This window comes from Squalius cephalus (assembly GCF_949319135.1).
Source record: "Squalius cephalus genome assembly, chromosome: 18".
In the NCBI taxonomy this organism is placed as follows: domain Eukaryota; kingdom Metazoa; phylum Chordata; class Actinopteri; order Cypriniformes; family Leuciscidae; genus Squalius; species Squalius cephalus.
The window spans coordinates 23,873,666-23,892,891 of NC_137139.1; the positions used below are offsets into that span (position 1 = coordinate 23,873,666).

General features: G+C 39.2%; 1 protein-coding gene across 6 annotated transcripts in view; it reads right to left on the minus strand.

Moving 5' to 3' along the window:
* Positions 1–19,226, minus strand: part of casz1 (castor zinc finger 1) — a 183,012-nt gene that overhangs the window by 35,294 nt on the left and 128,492 nt on the right. For 2 of the 6 annotated variants that reach the window (XM_079849887.1, XM_079849883.1), the window contains exon 1: positions 14,244–14,413. The exons of the other annotated variants lie outside the window; for them this stretch is intronic. In XM_079849887.1, the coding sequence (XP_079706013.1) occupies positions 14,244–14,322 (79 nt within the window). In that variant the 5' untranslated portion in view covers positions 14,323–14,413. Of the gene's footprint in view, positions 1–14,243; positions 14,414–19,226 lie in introns of those variants that run through there. 6 annotated transcript variants of the gene reach the window in all.

Consider the following 19,226-nt stretch of genomic DNA (forward strand, 5'->3'; position numbering starts at 1 on the left):
ATTGCAAGGCCCGGGTTGAAGAGGTCACCCAGTTGAGGGCGGCAAGTTTGAACCCAAAAAAAGAAAACAGAAAAAAAAATCAGCTGCAAAAACTATTAGGAAGTGGAAACATAAATTCTGAAGTATTTTTTCAGAACACCTCCGAAGGAAGATTGAGGTCATTTGGGTGTAACAGTACAGGTCATCTACTGTTTACCCTGCTCAGTATTTCAAGCTTTAACTAGTGATTTCCTTTGCATTGCAATCTCGCTTTTCCTTGTAGGAAATGACCCCTGAGAAGCGATCTCGTTCCATTACCCATAATTTATGTGCGTTTTTCCCAGCATCTAAAATTAACACTCGCCAAGTGGCAAATGCAAGTAAAAATGTTCTTTTGTCAGTAACTGCAACTGCTTGTCAGTTGCTAGGAATTTTATAAGGAACTGCAACACAAATATGTTGTTGGTGTGAGTGTGTGTATGTATATATATATATATATATATATATATATACATACTGTAATAGTATCATTAAAAAATGCAACTACTTTAAGCACCTTTATCTATAAATACGAAGGCTGTGCACTTGAAAAAAAATTTTTTTTTTTTTTTTTTAGAGATGACATCTGAGGTTTTAAATGAAAGAGAATCAGGGCACTAATGAGACGCTCCTCAGCTCAAAAAAGATCACGGAAAACCAGTTAGTAGCTGCTGCATTAAATACATGCCCGGCAAAAGATATGCCTCGGCTCTGGCCAACAATGGGGAATCGCTATGGTAACACCGCTGTTTACTCCAAGTCGTTTGTGTTCATGATAGCATGCAGTGCGATAAAATCAGTAGGGACGCAGATAAAAGAACAGCCTCTCCTCTGGGATCCCTCCCACCACTCTGGGGACTGGCACTCATGTTAAGAAAAATAGGTGTAACAAACAGCAAACCTCAATGATTTGATGCGTCCAAACGTGTTTCAGTGAATTGCTATTATTTCAGGCCCTCGAAAGACGCCTGTCAGTGCTGAATAATAAACGAACGGTGGGGATGATCACAGCTAAAGCTTGTTTTCTTTAAGAGGTCCTGTTTATTTTAATGCTGACAATATTTTTACTGGAAATAGTGCAGAGCTGGAATTGCCATAATGCTTTTACTGTATAAGGAGAAAACCTTTGCGAAAAAGTCAAGAAACTATTTTAAACAGATTCAACAATAAGAGTGAGAGAGCTTCTCCTTTTTATCTGCTCGCACATCAAAGGCCCCACAAGCCCTGTTTCTTTTCAGAACCGTGAGGCGGAGGACGCCGGGAATGACAGAGAAGCTGCCTTGAACGTGGCTCTCCGGGCCCTGCATGTCTCGTTTAATGCCGAGCTTCTGTTTATGTGCCGGAATGATATCATGCCCAATCAAGTGGTGTTTCAAATCCTAATAATGCCGTTGGAAGTGCATTATTTGTACGAACGTGTGCTGACTGCAATCAGCCCACCAGAGTGAGGAAGTGGCTGTTAATGACTGCTTAGATTGGCGTGTCCTGTTCTTCCCTCTCTCCCTCTCTCTCTGACAGGAAGAGTATGCATGCTAAAGCTGGGATATGACATACTCCTTCTCACCTGGCATCCACTGCAGCGATTGTTCTAGAAACAAACTCTGTTTACATGGTTAAACCCTTGACTTAACAGTGATCTAACACTCTGATCTGCCCTGTCTGATTTCATGCAGACTTTCAAAATATGTTGAGTAATGCAAGGACAAAACCCTGATAATACAGAGCATTCATTAATGCAACAGGTCTGGACGGCGTTGGATTGTTCCTCATTATTCAAAGATCCTGATTCTGTTTTGACTTTTTTTTAAAGCTATATTCTGATATTTAAAATCCTTTTGACAGATTAACTGACCTGGCATGAGTCTGAATGAACTCTTTTTTGTTCTAGGTGGGGGACCCGGGACCTCTGACTGTCAGGTGCCTTTGCAAATGTAAAATGAATGAATGAATATGAAGTAAATGTGAAATAAACAAAGAAATGAGAACTGCTCCATGTTCTTAGCACTTTATTTTGCATATTTGCAATTCAGTTTCTCATCATTGCAACAAGATGGGGCCCTCAAAGAGGCAGGTTCCCAGGTATTTCCTCACCTACTAAAGCTCGGACACACACACACACATGCTGAAATAATCCCTTCTGTTTTTATTTAGCTAATTTACAGCTTGCAGGAAGGAGTTAGTTTCCCCCACCGCTCCGAGGGAAGGGGAGCGGAAAAGTCAGCGTCGGACCTGTTCTCCACAAACCCTCGTTCCCCAGCATCTGGCCTCTCTTTCGATTTTATTACACAAGAATAACAATAAGCAGGTCTGCGACCCCGTCTACAGAATTTGCCGTATTTTTTCCAACGGTCTGTGCTGATGCTCCGAATTTCCATTTTCTGCATGCATATTTAATTGAGTTTTGTCCCAGTGGTGCGGAAATGATTTGTTTTTTGCTCTCTGTTCACTTGACTCCTCTTCGGAGTCGGTAACCCTGATTAAGACGTTCACGTTAATTTCCCAGCGCACACCTTTTTTTGTGCATTAATGGTTCTGATCGTCTAATTAAAACTTCTCAGCTTCGCTGCTGATCACCGCTCGTTGTGCCTCTGACCTGAAGTTTTAATTGCCGCGTCAGAGGCGATAATAATAATTTCTGGGTTCTGATGATTAAAAACAATGCCATTCCCAACTGCCGCTTAAAGCGGGAAAAGATGGAAGGAAAGGCTGAGGTGAAGCGTAGAGGAAAAAAGAGGTGAAAGAAAGAGAATTAGAAGGTAAAAGATGGTTATTTGAGGTTTGAAACAGGTTTGTTGAGTATCGCAGTATGAGAGGGGAGGAATGGCGCTAACAGGGCAGGTTTACCAGGTTTGTAGTGTAAATGAGGGCAAATATGACTAAACAATGAAAGAAATTCTCAGAACTGCACTAGGTTATAAGAAACATCTCTATGCTACTTATTTGAAAAGTTTTGTTTTTGGTCTTAGTGCTGTAATATGACACTGCTGCGGTATCTGATGCCCAAAAGCAAGCTGTTGCATTAAGAAGTTGTGCCGAAAATAAAACGTCAGCTGACATGTGCATTAATGGCAAAACTATGATGGGGTTTTATAAACTCCTCATACACACTCTATCATTCTGCCCTTTTTTTGTCTGATGGGCTCTAATGGATTTTTCAGATTCCCATGCAGGGATCAATTTTTTAGTGCGAGATAGACATCCGGACAAAACAATTATGCTCATGAGTTTTTCTTTTTTTTCCTGACTTTAAAGTTTTGTTGTTGTTGTTTTTTGAGAAGCAAAATATGAATGCAGAGGGCATGCACACACTCAAGTACACAGACACACACACACACTCACTCACTCACTCACTCAAATCTGTTGTATTATTAATCAGTCTGTTGCACATCTGCTTGCTTGCAGTGTGTGTTTTTTCCCATCAATAAAGCACTTATTGCTTTTAGTCTGGAATGTGACCTTGCATGTTGCATGCTGTCTTTGGACTGACCTTGAAGGACCTACTTTGACTTCTCCCTCTCTCTTTTTTTCTCTATCTGCCAGACTGGAACCTTCTGCCACATACAATAATTCAGTTACATCCCGTTGCAGGTAACAAAAACAAACAAGCCGAGGGGAAAAAAAGGCACGCACATACTCGCCGCCGAGGACAATGGACAGAAAATGGCAGATGCATATTTTGACACACAGACGGAAAAGGAAATATTTTGTTTAAGCAATGCAGTTAGGCAGCAACCCTTCAATTCTGAGAACAAATACATCTCTGAAGCCTAATTATGAGACAAAGCATTTAAGTTGTCCCCTGAGGATAGAAGGACTGGACTAGGGAAAAGTCAAATCTGAGGTGATGCGAACGGTTCTGCACGTGCCCTGATCACACTTGTTAAAATCGTTAAGGAAGTTGATCTCACAGCTGGCACAATGAATAGGCCTGATTCCAACTCAAGAAGATAGTTGACCAAAATATGAAAATTCTGACATCATTTACTCAACATGCCGCTCCATAGATTTATTTCTTTTTAATCATAAGACCCCACTGGAAAAAAAAGGGCATTTTTCCAAATACAATACCGTTCAAAGGTTTGGGGTCGGCAAGTTCTCAATTGCAAACTCTCAAATGCTCACCAAGGTAGCATTTATTTGATTAAAAATACAGTAAAAACAGTAATAATGATGTTAATATATTTCTGTGATGGCAAAGTTGAATTTTCAGTCTCACACGATCCTTCAGAAATCATTCTGATTTGGAATTGAATAAAGATTTCTTATTATTATTATGGAATTTTAAAACAGTTGTGCTGCTTAATATTTTTGTGTAAATCGTGATACATTTTATATTAGGATTCTTTGATGAATAGAAAGTGTAAAATGAATTGAAATATAATTTTCTTGTAATAGTGCACTGTAAAAGTACTTTGACCTTGCTGACTAAATTTTTTTTTTTTTTTTTTTTTTTTTAAACTTAATGTCCCCAAACTTTTGAATGGTAGTGTATTTATTGTAATTTTCAAAAAAGTCACACAGGTTTGGAATAACAAACAATGAGGGTGAGTAAACTCTGGGTGCACTTTCCTTTTAAAAACATCAATGGTTGTCGATGCCCTACTTTAATATAATCATATTTTTTACATCTAAAAATAACCCACGATGGTCTCATCACCTGTTTGCTGGTAGTTTGATTGAAGCATGCCCTGGCACACAGAGTTAATTGACCGAGCTGTCATGTTTGAGGGGCAGCCCGAGTGCAAAGCAAGAATTGACAGGAAGCAAGGTTACGAGGACAGGCTCCCAATGCCACTGAAGGGCACTTGAGCTGATATCTGCACAGATTAACTGCTTGAGATGTATTTTTGTCACGAGGAGCCGTGGTTAGCGTGGGGCATTGGGGAGCAGACGCTGAAGGGGGTGGGCTACTCTAGTTCCTCCAGTGCAAGGGCACAACGAGAGGTTGGTGGCCACAGGAGCCGCCCAGACCGGAGTCTGTCACTCAGAGTCATTATCTGTGGGGATATATTTAATTTAGTGGTTCCGGAGCTGCGCTGCTGAGTAAGCCAAGCCACCATTAGGGCCGTCCTCTGGGGGAAACACAGCACACGCCGCTCGATTAGTTATCAATTAAGAGTGCAGAAACCTCCACCTGCCGTGTGAGAGGGAAACAGTGGCAGAGAGGAGCGGGACCCCAAATGATGTCGGACTTTTTCTTCTGTTTTCCTCAGCCTCATTCCCTCTCGGGCCTTCGAACGTCAGGTTAACCTTGATATGAAGCGCTGTCAGGCCAGATAACGTCAATCAAGGGGGGCCCTTTCAGATAACCTCAGTGTGAAACCTAAAAAGAAACCTGTTTAGATGTTTAGACATGCCCCCTCTCACCAGCATATGAATTTCATTAAAGAGAAATGAGTTGTGGCACTTCTTTAACAAGACTCTTAAGACATTTTGACAGCATTTAAGACATTTTGCTGTTAAAAAATGAATGAATTAATAAGCCATTCACGGAAAAGCCTCTGGTTAAGATAGTAAAAGAATTTGGGAAATGTAAAAACCTCATTGAATGCAGTTTGTGTTCCTGTGTTGAAAAAGAAAGTTTGACTTTTAAAGTTAAAAAAATATATATTTTGCCAATTGGTTTGATTTTCAAAGCCATGAACCATGATTTGCTACATGTAAATGCATTGCAATGCAGAGGAATGGGAATTCTCATGGATGGACAAACATCTGTTGTCAAAAATTTGAGAAAGACTGTGCATTTTGAATGAATAAAAATAAACTATATATAAACTTTTACAGTGGGTGTAGAAATCCATTTTCAAACAGTTTTATTGCAGTGGTGTTTTTTTGCAGCATGAGATACACTGTAAAAAAAATGTTTCAACTTAAATAAGTAAGTGTTCGTGCTGCCTTAAAATTTTAATTTTAGTCAACCTAAAATGTGAAGCTTTACTGAACGACAACTTGGATATTTGAGTTGACTAAACTTTTTTTGTTTATAGTGTAATGCATTGTCCTGCATGTAAATCTGTTTATTTCAGAAGACACTATCCTTCTTTTAATACCATAGCAGAAAACGGTCAGTTATAAACTCCACATATCTTGCAGAAGTCCTTTCGACACCCTCAGAGACCCTAAAGGGACCTTGCATCTCACTTCCCAATATTCCAGCCCAAATCATCACCCACCACCTCCTTGCTGATGCCAGTCTTGTTGGAATGGGGTGTCCATTCATCCAGAAATCCATCCATCTAGACCATCCAATGTAGTATGGCATTCGTCAGTGAATAAAACTATTTAAAATTGAGTCTTCATGTATTTCTACACCCACTGTAAACATTTCTCTTTGTGAGCTTTGGTTAGGGGTGGCTGAAATGCAGCTTTATGCACAACTGCAGCCTGCATGGAGAGGTTCTTGGGACTCCAGTTGCTTCTTCTTTCTGTTCAACAGTGGCTTTTCTTTTATAGCTGCCCTTTTAATACAATTCATTTGTTTGAAAGAAACTTCTCTTAATAAGCCTTTATCTGACCAGGTGTACTTCTGTGCTCTAAATCACTCACACATTTTTTGACAGTTCGACAATCTCTATTCAGTTTTTGCTAAATATTAGTTGTTTTTATGCCTTTTGCAAGACATTGCACCATTTCATGCTTTTCATCTTCAGAAAGATCTTTCTTCCTCATCATATTGCATGAGAACTCTGACTTGCCTAAAATTGTGGAACAACATCAAGTAAGTTTTCCATTTACCTAAAAAGACCTGGCAAACTACTTAACAAACTGGTCTGAGACTGATACCAGTTGTCTAAAAAGATCAAATAAAACACTTTCTTTATATATAAAGTATAAATATCTGCTTGCAGGTTGTCTAAATGATTTCCAAGCTGCTGTATTTATTTAATTTTTGGTATGTTTTCAAAGCAACTTTATGAAATTCTGCTTGCGTTTTAATGCACACTATAGATCCCGGTGCATTTCTCTTTCAGAAACGAGAAAAGAAGGGTGACGTTAAGTAAAAAATACTACATTACCAGACAGGAAGCCTTGCTGACAGCTTCGATCCCTGGCCACCATTAAAGCATTTGCTCTGCTTCACAGACTCTGACTTTTTTTTCTTCTTCTTCTTTTTTTTTAACATTTTGCAGGTGTCCCCTGAACTTCTCAGGTTCAAACTCTTTTAGTTCTTTAAGTTCCCTTCTGCAACAATACCCCTTTAAAACCAACCTGAACTCTTTTAATCTAGGCTTTGTTACAGTGAAGTGCGGTCAGTTGACAAGACTGAAACATCTGAATCATCTTGTGAGTGCCATAAAGCTCAATAAGTGCTGGTTAAAAACATTTCATCAATATGCAGTGTCATTTATGCACACTACCAGTCAAAACACTATGTTTGCATTGATCTTTAATTTTGTAGACAAAACATTTTGTTTTATTTAATAATCTTATATTTATTCATTTATTTGATGCATTAGCCTGCGGCATTTATAGGAACTCCACATGTGCTGTACACTTTAAATGCTTAACATCCAAACTTTTGTATTGTCACTGGTTTCTTCTTTAGGATATATTTCTTTCGTGATTTTATACACCTGCAAATATGAGAGTCATTCTCAACGATGGCAAATGCTTGTAGCAGTTTTTGCAAGAACATGCAAACTTCAAGTTCAAAATGAGAACATTTCATAACTGTATACAAAAACAAAGCGATAGTTTTGTGAGAGAGAAAAAAAGGCTGTGGTTGCTCTTTTTGGAATCATCATGAGTAGAAAGAAGCTTTACAAAAGGTGAGCGTGTGTGTGTGTGCTATTTTGGTCAAAGAACACAAGAGGAAGTATTGCATACTGACTCAAACAAAGAATATGCTTTTGATAAAACCACATCAGCTTCTTGTATATTCTACACTAAAACAGGCTGGTTTCCTGATTTTTTAGATGTGATGTGCCCTCAAACGGAAGCTACACAAGTAAACAGCACAACAGCTCAGTGCACAACAAAATGAGCGGTGCACAAATGATCACAGACATTGATAACAGTTTTTAAACGAGCAGCGAGGGCAATATCATTAACACGCCATTGTTTTTCCAATGCACTAAAAATGGCACAAATGCATTCAGAGCTTCAGCCACACACGGGTCGCAATTTTGCATTTCACCTGCATTAGCATTCGACTTATTATTATTTTAAAATGAAAACGGATTCTCTGTTGAAGTGCAAATCTGATGAATTACTGTAGCAGATTGCTGTTATCAATTATTAAAGCATATTTTATAAATATTCAGGTCTGTCATGCATCTAATAATGAAGGCTTTGGAGAAGGTTACTTCCTGTGCGCATCCTAACGTGTCAGAAATATCACTTTTAATCATGACTCTGTCAGGGTTTTTGCATTTGAACCACACACGAGAAAAAAAAAAAAAAAAAAAAAACCAGCACAGCTCACTCTCTCGCTGTCTTTCTCCTCTTCCGCTCATCCGGGATGGCCAGTTGCATGGCCACATCATTGAAAGCCCGGGACAGCCCATGCACACATGGCTGCAGTGCGCTGCTGCACTACGAGACTGATCATTTGAGAGGAGAATAATGCATTAACGTGGTTCTACCTTCTGGACACACCTAGTCCCACAGCAAGTGCAACCATATGGTGCGATGCATATTCATATTCCTCTGTCTGCACCTCTGTAATGCTTAAACAGTACTTCATAAACTTCAAATGGGAGGAAGAAAAGATGAAAGGGAAAGACTGACAAAAAGGTGAAGAATAAGTTTTTTTCCCCCACGTTTCCTGTAATTCTTTTGGTTTCTGCTGTGGTTTGTCTTTGTGAAAAGGATGGATGCTGAAAACTGATCCTGGTGCAGCATGTGTGTGTGTGTGTGTGAGCCTGAGGTGTCTGGCTGTGGGTAAACTATGTTGTCAGGTGGGCTTGCCGCGCTCTCCCCAGCAGGGTAAATACCAGGAGAGGACGATGTGGAGATTAACGCTGTCAGATCTGCAACAGTAACCCTTCATTATCAGAGCACCAGGGCCTACACACACTCAGTCACTCATACACTGTCCTCCACTGCCTGGGCACAGAGTTAGTAATTACCAAACCAACCTCTTCCTCTCTCTCCTTTTCTCTTCCTCTGTCTCATTCTGCTACAGTCTCCATGTTTATCTTTCTACCATCTATGTATGTCAATCATTTTGTCACATACATACAGATTTTCACTGTCAGAGCCATGTACTATATATATGCACAATAAAAAAGTGTGGTTGGCAGAAATGTACACAAAAACATGATGGTTTCATGCTTTATGAGATTATGAAAATAGTAATTTTGTAGAATAAAATATAATTACATGACACAATATATTTAACAATATAAAATATAATTAAGTGTTATGTATTAACACAGAGAACATCATTTAGGTAACTATAAATAATTTAAATAATTAATAAAACATTCAAACAAATAAATAAAACAGCATGGTCTATGTTTTGTAAATAAATATTGTCTTAGTAGACTAATAGTAGTCTTGTTAAATATAAAATAGATTTTCACTAAAACATAAGTTAGGGTAATTATGATACAAATTATAAGGTAATTCATAGTTTTTAATTACAAAAAAAATAATTTAATAATAATACAATTTATAATTTTTACAGCATTCTACAATAAAATTACATGCATTGATATAAAGTATAATTAATAGTTTTTAATTACAAAAACATTAAATTGATTTAATAATTATTTAATATATTTTACAGCATTCTACTGTAAAATTAAATGCATTGACATTAAATCTATACATATATGGTAATGTACAGTAAAAAGTTGTGGTGCTCACGTGGACAATGCACAAAAAAAATGTACATGAAAAAACATAGTAAATGTCTTATTAAAAATAAAATATATTTTCATAAAAACAAAAAAAGGAAATGATAATACAAATGAAAAGGTAATTCACAGTAATTGATAAATAATTTAATCTAATCTATTTTTAATAATTAATAATAATTATTTAATAATGATTCATTTTATATTATTTTACAGTAAAATGAAATGCATTAATATGTTAAATCTATGGTAAATGTACAGTAAAATAGTGGTCTAATGGTTGTGTATAATGGTTGTAGTGTTCTTGTGGACTATGTTTGCGTCCAGCTCATGTCATTTCCTAATAATAAAGTAATACAAAAAATACTACGGCATGTTTAAATGACGGCCCAGCCTTTTGCTGGGCGGCCTGATACACTTGATGCCATGCCAGGCGCGGTCACAGTATGTGTGTGTGTTTGGTGTATTAAGTGGCGCTTTATCAAATTAGTTTGGTACCCAGCTGATGAGTAATAAAGGTACAGTGGAGCCCCCACTGACTCCCAGACATCAATCCTCTGAGCGGGAGCCAAACGCAAGGCCTGGCACTGCCTGAGGCGTACAGAGCGCCTCTCCCCACTGATCAGCTTATGGACTCTCTTCAACCAAACTAATATTAACACAGGGCATGTGGAGGGCTTCAGCTGTCTTACCACTTCGAGGAATAACGCTTAATGGATGCTGTAACAGGTAGGTCTTTTATTCAAACCATTGCTGTGGGCTTTTGTTTTTCATCTTGTTTACCGTCTTTATCAGAGTCGATGGCCTGCCGCTGTACATTTTTCCAGACGTCGTCCTCTTAAAGCATTGGCTCTCAGGTGTCGAACAGAACGGAGACAAGAGGGGAGATGATAGTGAGATCAAACGGAGGACTAGAAGGACGACGAGAACAGAGAAGGAGAGAGAGGGAAGCACCGCCGCACGACTGTAATCTCGCTCGGCGTTGGGCTTTTACACAAATACAACAAAATGCAAAGCACCAGAAGAAGGTGGAACGGAGGGGAGGGTGGGACATCAGAGGGCTTCAAGCCCGTGGAGGAGTTGTGCGTGTCAGTTCTGAGCAGCCGCTGGGACTAACAGTGGAGAACAGAAGGTAGCAGCAGGCGGATCACAGCCGATCAGAGGCCCTGAGAGAGATTCTGTCTCCTCCACCCCAGAACTGAGCTCGAGTCGCTCTCTGCAGTCACATATTCATCTCGCCCGACTTTACACAACACCCTCTGCAATACAATTACTACTAATTTCACAAGCTTTCAGATGTTTTGCTTGATGCTACTCCAAAGTCACTGTGATGTTCGAACCTTCGGACCCTGTTTAATATCTTTATGGAGCTTTGATGTGGTTAGAAAGTTTCTGGCAACAGATATTGCCAAGTTGATTGGGTTATCACAAAAATTGCTGAGGTCTAGGACCACATTTTTAAATGCGAGTAGGCCAGTGGTTCTCAGCCTTTTTGACCCTAAAGGCCCCCTTTGTCAAAGCCCCTTTTATCTAAGCTGACATGTACCCCTGGTACTTTTAGCAGTTTAATTAAGATAATGTAAATGAAAAGAGATATAAATACTTTTAAGACTAACTGGGGGCCCCCTGGAAGTTTGCTGAGGCCCTCTAGAGGGACCCAGCCACCTGGTTGAGAGCTAAATATTTCTAAATGTCTAATAATAAATACATATTTATATCATTTCAATATATTTAAATATATAAAATAGTTGAGAAGAATGGTTTCAGATTTGACACTGTCTCCAGCATCTTGATGCTGAAAAAGTCGCAATTTAGCAGGGCCTGGGACAATGTGCTTGGTGTCCCCACTGATGATGGCCCTGCCAAAAAAGAAGCCTCCTTGTGCTTGGCCATCAGCAAGTGCCACCAGAAAAAAATCTCATAATTCCATCTATTTTCCGATTGTCAGAAGTCTATGGCTGAAAAAAAATGGCTCTGACGAGGGTTTCTCTTTTTCAAGATGGTGAGAGAGAGATCTTAAAGAGGCAGCTGTCGACGTGACAGATCTGATCGAGCTGAAACAAAGACAAACAAAGCTCTCTCTGCAATATGAGTTTAGTTAGCGAGCGAGTAAGAGAATGAGTTACGGCCGGCATGCTGCTGGGGAAGGTTGTATTTATGGGGGGATTGAGTAGGTTTAAATCCCTGCTAGGAAATAAAGTCATCCCTGTGCAAACTGGGGAAACATTTCACTCAGCCTACTAAACATAGTTTAAAAAAAAAAAACACAAGACCCCCTTTTTTTTCCTAAAGGCAAAAGTTTTGCCCATGTGCTGAGATGGAGGGATGGCAGAATATCACATTCAGGGGAGAATGAATACGTTCTTGCTGAATATTTCCCAAGACACAGAAATGTAAATGAATAAAGTTGCTGATTCCTTTAAAATAACATGCTGTATTAGTGGGAATATCATTTGAATACCTGCATGAAGTTACACTTGTTTCAGCGTTATGATAACGCTAAAGACTTGTACCATGTCAAGCCTTGAAAAAGAGCCAAGAACTTCCAATTAAAGTCTTTATAAATTTGATGAAATTCCAAGCTATTCCTTTCCTCAGACTCTCTCTGTTTCCTCCACAGCGTGCTCAAATACACCTCTGGCTGAACGCCCGCACATCCCTCCCTACCCCCCGCCCAGTAATCACAATTATTACTTAAAAAGGCTCTATTTCTACATTAACTTAAAAGGCCTATATCTTTTTCTTCCCCTCTTAGTTGGTGCACCCTCACTTACTCTAAGTATCTCAATAAATCAGCAGTTACTGTTAACATGTACTCAACAATTCAGTCATCAATCTTCCCCAGCTCAAGAGTGAAAACAGAGGGGAAATATCTACTCTGTAAAATCTCCCGTGCCCGTGTTTATGCACGGAAACACACACACACACACACAGACTCGCTATCGCACAAACAAACAAACCAATCCACTGGGACATCGGAACCATTGCCAGATCACCACGGAAACGCAAGCCAAATTCAATTGTGACCTCACCTTTCACTGAGGGCTCAATTCCATCAGCAATAGAAACAAATCAACAAGAGGTTGGAAAAGAGACAAACTTCCTTCCTCTCTCTCTCTCTCTCTCTCTTGCTTCATTCCGCCTCACTTTTCAGGCCTGCACTATGGGCCCGAAACTGCATATTGCATCCTTGGCAGCACACTGAGCTTCATGCAAATGTGTGTTTAGATTTAAAGACACTGTATTTATTTAACAAAAAGCGGAAGATCTAATTAAGCGATGGAAAAGAGCGCATCTTCCAAACAGAAGCTCTGAGGAAAATCCTCCAGTTGAAAGAACAGCTGTATCTAAACAAGCGCACGAGAGCACGCTCGATACCGGCAGTCACTCGCTTAGCTGGGCAAATAATACCACTTGTCAACTAACTGAGAAATTCTGAGCAATCACTAGCTGATGCCTTGCTAGTAATTAATAAGAATAGCAATTTGAGAGAAAAAGTACACAGTGACTAATCCACATCCAATATAAACAAAAATTACAGGAGACTAAACGTTTGACTCATTAAAGAATAATAAATGATTCTATTTTAAGAACTTTGCAAGATATTTCACACCTGTGGAGAGCACGTGCGGAGTCTAAAACCCGCATTATGTTTTAAACAATCTAATACATTGTTTTATGAATAGAATTGCATTATTCTCTAAGATTTAATTCTACATAAACGGAATAAGTTCATTAAGACATTATAATTCAGTAAACTTTTAAAACAATGTTTTGTAAAATTATAAAACTTGGAAAACTACAGAAAAAATACATTATTCTTGTGTTTTAATTGCACTTTAAATTTTGATAAATGAATCAATAAAGTAAAAAAATTCTAAAAAATAAACAATAGTTCTGTGAAGTTCTAAAAGCTGGATTTTTTTTGTCAGTTATACATGAAATTTAAATAAATAAAAAGCAAAAAAAAAAGTTTTTTAAGAGTTTATGAAGTTTATTTTTTTCTTTAAAATTGTTTCATTTTAAGTAAACAATCTAAATAAATTAAATCATTTAATATATATATATATATATATATATATATATATATAATATATATATAAACTCTTTTTTTTTTTTTTTTGCTAAACTAATTAAGCACATACAATGTCACTTGTACACCTAAAAATAAAATCACTCCTCAACTTCATATTTCCATTCAGTCATCACATCATAGTGAGGTATTACTTTACCAAAACACACAGTGAAAGTAATGAGTGCCTTTGTCATTCTACACCCTCACACCCACCCCATCCACAGCATGCTCAAGCCACCAACATCTCTCACTCTCACTCTCTCTCTCTCTCTCGCTGTGTATGTGTGTGTGTTTTTGAGTGTGTGTGTGTGTGTGTGTGTGTGTGTGGCGCCTGGTGCGGGTCTTACCTGGCAGGAGACAGCCCTCCTCTCTCTGTCTCACCTCTCCCTGCTGCTTTGGAGAAATTCTCTCCACAAAGCAAGGCATTTTTCTCTTCTCTCCCTGTGCGCCTTTACGGCTGGGCTGCACTCGCCCTCTCTCACTCTACCCTTCTCCTCTCCCTCTCCCTCTCTCTCACTTGCTCTCTCTCTCGCAGCACAGATGTCAGGGCTGTGCGTGTTTACCCACTTTACCAGTAGGGGTCCTTCAACACCCTCTGCTCCCCACAGCCACTGTGGAAAAACAGGCCCAGGAGAGTGAGATAGAAAGAAAGAAAGAAAGAAAGAAAGAAAGAAAGAAAGATAGAGAGCGAGAAAAAAAGGGCCACTTAAGCCGATCTCCCGCGGTACGAGGCTGAGTGAGACGGAGCGGACGAAGTTAGACTGGTCAGTCACTGGAAGTCACAGTGAGCTCAGGCCGTTAAAGTGAGACCCATAGAGAGAGAGAGAGAGAGAGAGAGAGAGAGAGCAATAGAGTGAGTGCCTGCAGCTGACAGTAATAATGTCCCACATACTCCTCTCAGTCCACTGAAACCAGATACCACTCTCATACCTTTAAAGCTGAAGTCTCACTTTTTTAATCAAATCGTTACTATTTGAGACTCCAAACTCCAAACCAGCCTGATTAGCTCAACCAAAAGCACGAGTTTGTAGCGAGGCTATGCGTTAAGCTAATAAATGGAGTGGAAACCTGTTAGAAAACAATCATTTTTTTGCAGTTTTTTGCATTGAATTTTATTGCAATTTTATTTGCTGTTACTTTCAAATTGATTTAATAAAAATAATAACTATAAAATTATATATATATAAAGAAAGACAAGAGGAAGGGAAAAAAGTTTTAAAACTCTGGCAGAGTAATTGACACAAGTCTGCCAGATTTGTCGGCTTTGGGCTATTCTTCAGCGTGGAATTTCAAGTTTTGCTCCTACTTGTGGGGCACTTTTCACATTGCAGTCTTAATTCTGGGGCTGTTGCCCGCTCGGACCCTCTGTCACGTATAATGACAGCCCTCTCTCTCTCTCCTGAAGAAGAGTCACTCAGACAGAAGAATTTGAGACTAAGCATCAAATTAATATCATGGGCCGGACAGCCTCAAACTGCACATTATGGTAAGTGGAAGGTTTCAAGGGTGAGCTAAAAAACAATCATTCTTTAAATACGAGGTGTGTCGATGGAACAGGGGAAATAATGTGGAATGAGAGCAGGGACCTGCTACTGGACTCAAATGGGAGGATGAGCAGTGTGTGTGTGTGTGTTAAGGATACTCGTACCCTCCTCCATGCAAATGAAAGAGGTGCCGTGTGTTGCCTCTCAATTCATTCATGCATAGATTGATTGATCAACACAGAAGCATTGACCTGCTGAATATGGAAACTTGTCCAGTGTTATAAAGTTGACACGAAATCAAAATTTACTTTTGCATATTACTTTGCATATTATTATAAAAAATGCATCTTTGTAATATTTAATCAAAACGTAATTACTTACTATGAAATGACTTTCTTTTTCCACTGACATTGGATTATGTTAACCAATAGCCAAATGGCTATTTTGGCAATGTTTCGCACGGTACTAAATAATGCTCCAGTTTGTGTGCAAACTATGCTTCTCTATCTAGCATAACAGTCAGGATATAAAGTCTTAATTTGGCTTAATTTGCTTACAGCTGTGAGCAGGATAAGAAACGCTCATGTAGCCGGACATGTTATCCTGGACCAACCACTAATAGCGTTAGCACGAAAGCAAATTGACAGTGTTTGAGCGAAATTAAACAAACAGTGAAATAAATACTTCAAACAAAACACAGACCTGTTAAAGACAGGTTTAACAAGTTTCTGTCACTTTTCGCAACACTAGCATGATATAGATAAAGACTGTTTTGGTTAGTAGCCTAATTAAATATGGTGACAGAAAACATGCTAACTTATGACCTTAGATGTGCAGAAGATTAACGTTAGAAGTTGCTACTGCTAGGATAATGTACTATATTAGCTTACTTGGTGGGAGAATTGTAGGGCTGTCACTAACAATTATTTTTGTAATCGAATAATCAGTCGATTATTTTGACGATTAATCAGATTTTTTTTAAATGACTTGAAATACATATACAATAACAATGAGGCAATAATATTTGGTTCAAATAAAGTATCAAAAACAAGTAATCATTTGGTTTTATTCAACAACACTGTAAAAATACATAATATACATCTTATGTACATTATAACAAATGCCTGCAGAGGGCTCAGAGATGCACGTAACCTAGACGCATGCAAATAAATATTAAACCCGCAGGCATATACTTTTTTAATTGAATCGCAGCCTTTATGAATTCACATTAGCACTATGCTATAGTATGGTTTTTAAATGGTTTTAATATATCACGAATACTCAGAAAACGGTCTAATAATTCGGCTCATGAATTCTCGTCCGTGAAATGGGCCACTTCCAGTATTTTGCCGGTTACTCGACACGGTAAATTGCAAAAAGAATCGAGTACTCAAATTTAATCGAGGAATCGTGACAGCCCAAGAGAATTGCTAAAATCTTAGGCACTTTTGTGGTAAAATTAGTGTAATGCACAGCCTTGAAAGGCTCACAGATTTATTATTTCCAAAACTAGAGCTTCCGACTGCATTTTTTACAAAAGCAAGTTACTAAGTCGACGACCTCAGATCATGACACTTGCTCTCTCCGACAGTGTCTGTTTTTCTTGTCTTTTTCTTTTTAACAGGCACTTCTGCTGTCATTGCGCTGGGACGTGCGTGTTCCCTCTAAATGGCTTTTCTGACAACTGATCTGTAAATACAGCCAGATCTGCAAGTCTCTCCTTTTCTCTCTGTCTAGCATCAGCAACCCCAACCCTAAAGCAACACACACACACACACTGCCCCCATCGCAGCCCCACGGCACACCCCCCCTCCCCCTCCCCATCTCCATTCCCTCAGCCACTATAAAAACACAAATATGCCATAACTCAGCTTGCCCTGCCACACTGCCTCCATCTTGCCCTGTACCAGGGGGCCCCTCAGGAAGGTCACCAACAAATGGCTTTCCGATTCACTGCCCCTGAAATAATTTTGTGTATTAAAACCTGAATCTGCACTTTCTGGCATGAAAGCTTTTCTAATTATTCTGCCGTCCTTGGGATGGACACAGATCCTTCACACGGGGGGAAACAAGCGACGGACCTGCCTGTTCAGCCGCCACAAACATCCGCTCTCTGTCTTTTTTTCCTCTCTCTCTCTCTCTCCCTCCTGCCCCCCTCCTCCTGCCCTCCTCTCATCTGCTCCCCTCTCGCTGCTATATAGCCACCCCCCCCCCCCCAATCTGTTTTCAAAGCGTGCCTGTCCTTTATTAAATTGTTTTCTTTTCCACATTATCAGTTGCCATGGAGACCTCATCTCTCGGATTATTTGAATTTCATTATATCTATTGATTTGGGAGCATTTCATCTTTTTTATTGTTTTTCTGTCAATTTTCGAAACGAATAACCATCTAATTTGCGTCAGTGCTGATTACGTTCGTCCCTCAATAGAGGTCGGCAGCTGCGCCGGGGAAACAAATCAATGAAAAACATCATAAAATTCGAAAGTACAATCAACCAGGATATGGGTGACATTCCATGGTTGCTGAAACTAAGTCATCAAAAAATATATACTTTTTTTGCGCCTCTGCATGTGAGCGTGTGCTTGCGCGTGTGCGTCTGTGATATATATGCATCCATGCAGGCATATGATATGATTCAATATCAAGGGATGCTATAGTAAACTCAATCTACTCTTCAATGCCCCCCAGACCAAAACAAAAAATGCTTACTTTGTGTTTAAATAATTTATGCAATTTTAGCATTTATATATAAATTTTTTAATAAGCCGCTTGGAGCAAAGTGGCCATTAACAAAATACACAGCTGTCCAGTGGGCCGAGCACTCCAGATCAATTGCACTTTTTTATGACATGATAAAATGCTTTTAAAGCAATTTACACAAATATGGAAAAAAAAAAACCTGCACCCGGGCTTCATTTATTCATAAGCCGGGGTATTAAAAAAACGTCGTGCAAAAGCCAGCATGAGAAGATGGTCCCAGGCCTAACCGAATCGGACTAGCTGTCCTTTCTGCAAGGACATAAAGTTTCATTACCAATGCACGCAGTCAAAGGCAATTTAGAAAACACAATGTGCAAAAGAAAAACATCAGCATATTGGAGGTGTTTGCGTATTAAGGGGCGCCGGCGCTTTGTTTCCCAATTTTATGTTCATTATTTATTTTTGCCCAGGACGGTCTGCCATTGACACCCCACCCTCGAGGGAAAGAGCGAGGGAGGGATGGATGGATGGATGGATGGATGGATAGATGGGGGCATGTCCAAGGTGAGAGAGATTGTTGGGAAATAATAAGAGGTCCTGACAGGAGTCCACACCTCAGCGGTACACACATACACGTGGCAGACGGGTGTCACCGGGGAGGCAAACGCCGGTGTGTTTGCACGTGTGTGTGTGTGTGTGTGTAAGGAGGCGAAGGCAGGTGTGTGGCACCGGACCAACACTATCCATCAGCCACTCTACAAACAGTCCCGGGTCTAACGCTGACATTCTAATCCGTTTCATTATGCTGGTTTTGTCACAAACACAACTATGTTTCATACTGCGTGCTATTATTTTTAACATGAATTCTGTGGCAACTTAATTTCCTTTGTTTTATTTCCGTTGATGCTGTTCAAACATTTTAGGCCAATTTTAAAGAAGCTTTAGGCTAACATCTATATGTTAGTGTACTCCTAACAGTTGAATAAATCACTTAATTTATATTCATATTTACTAAACATATCTTAATTTTATATATATTGTGTAACTACATTTAGACACTACCATTCAAAATGTTGGGTTTGGAAAGATTTTTATTTTTTACCAAAGCTGCAGTTATTTGATCAGAAATACAGTTAATTTTTATTT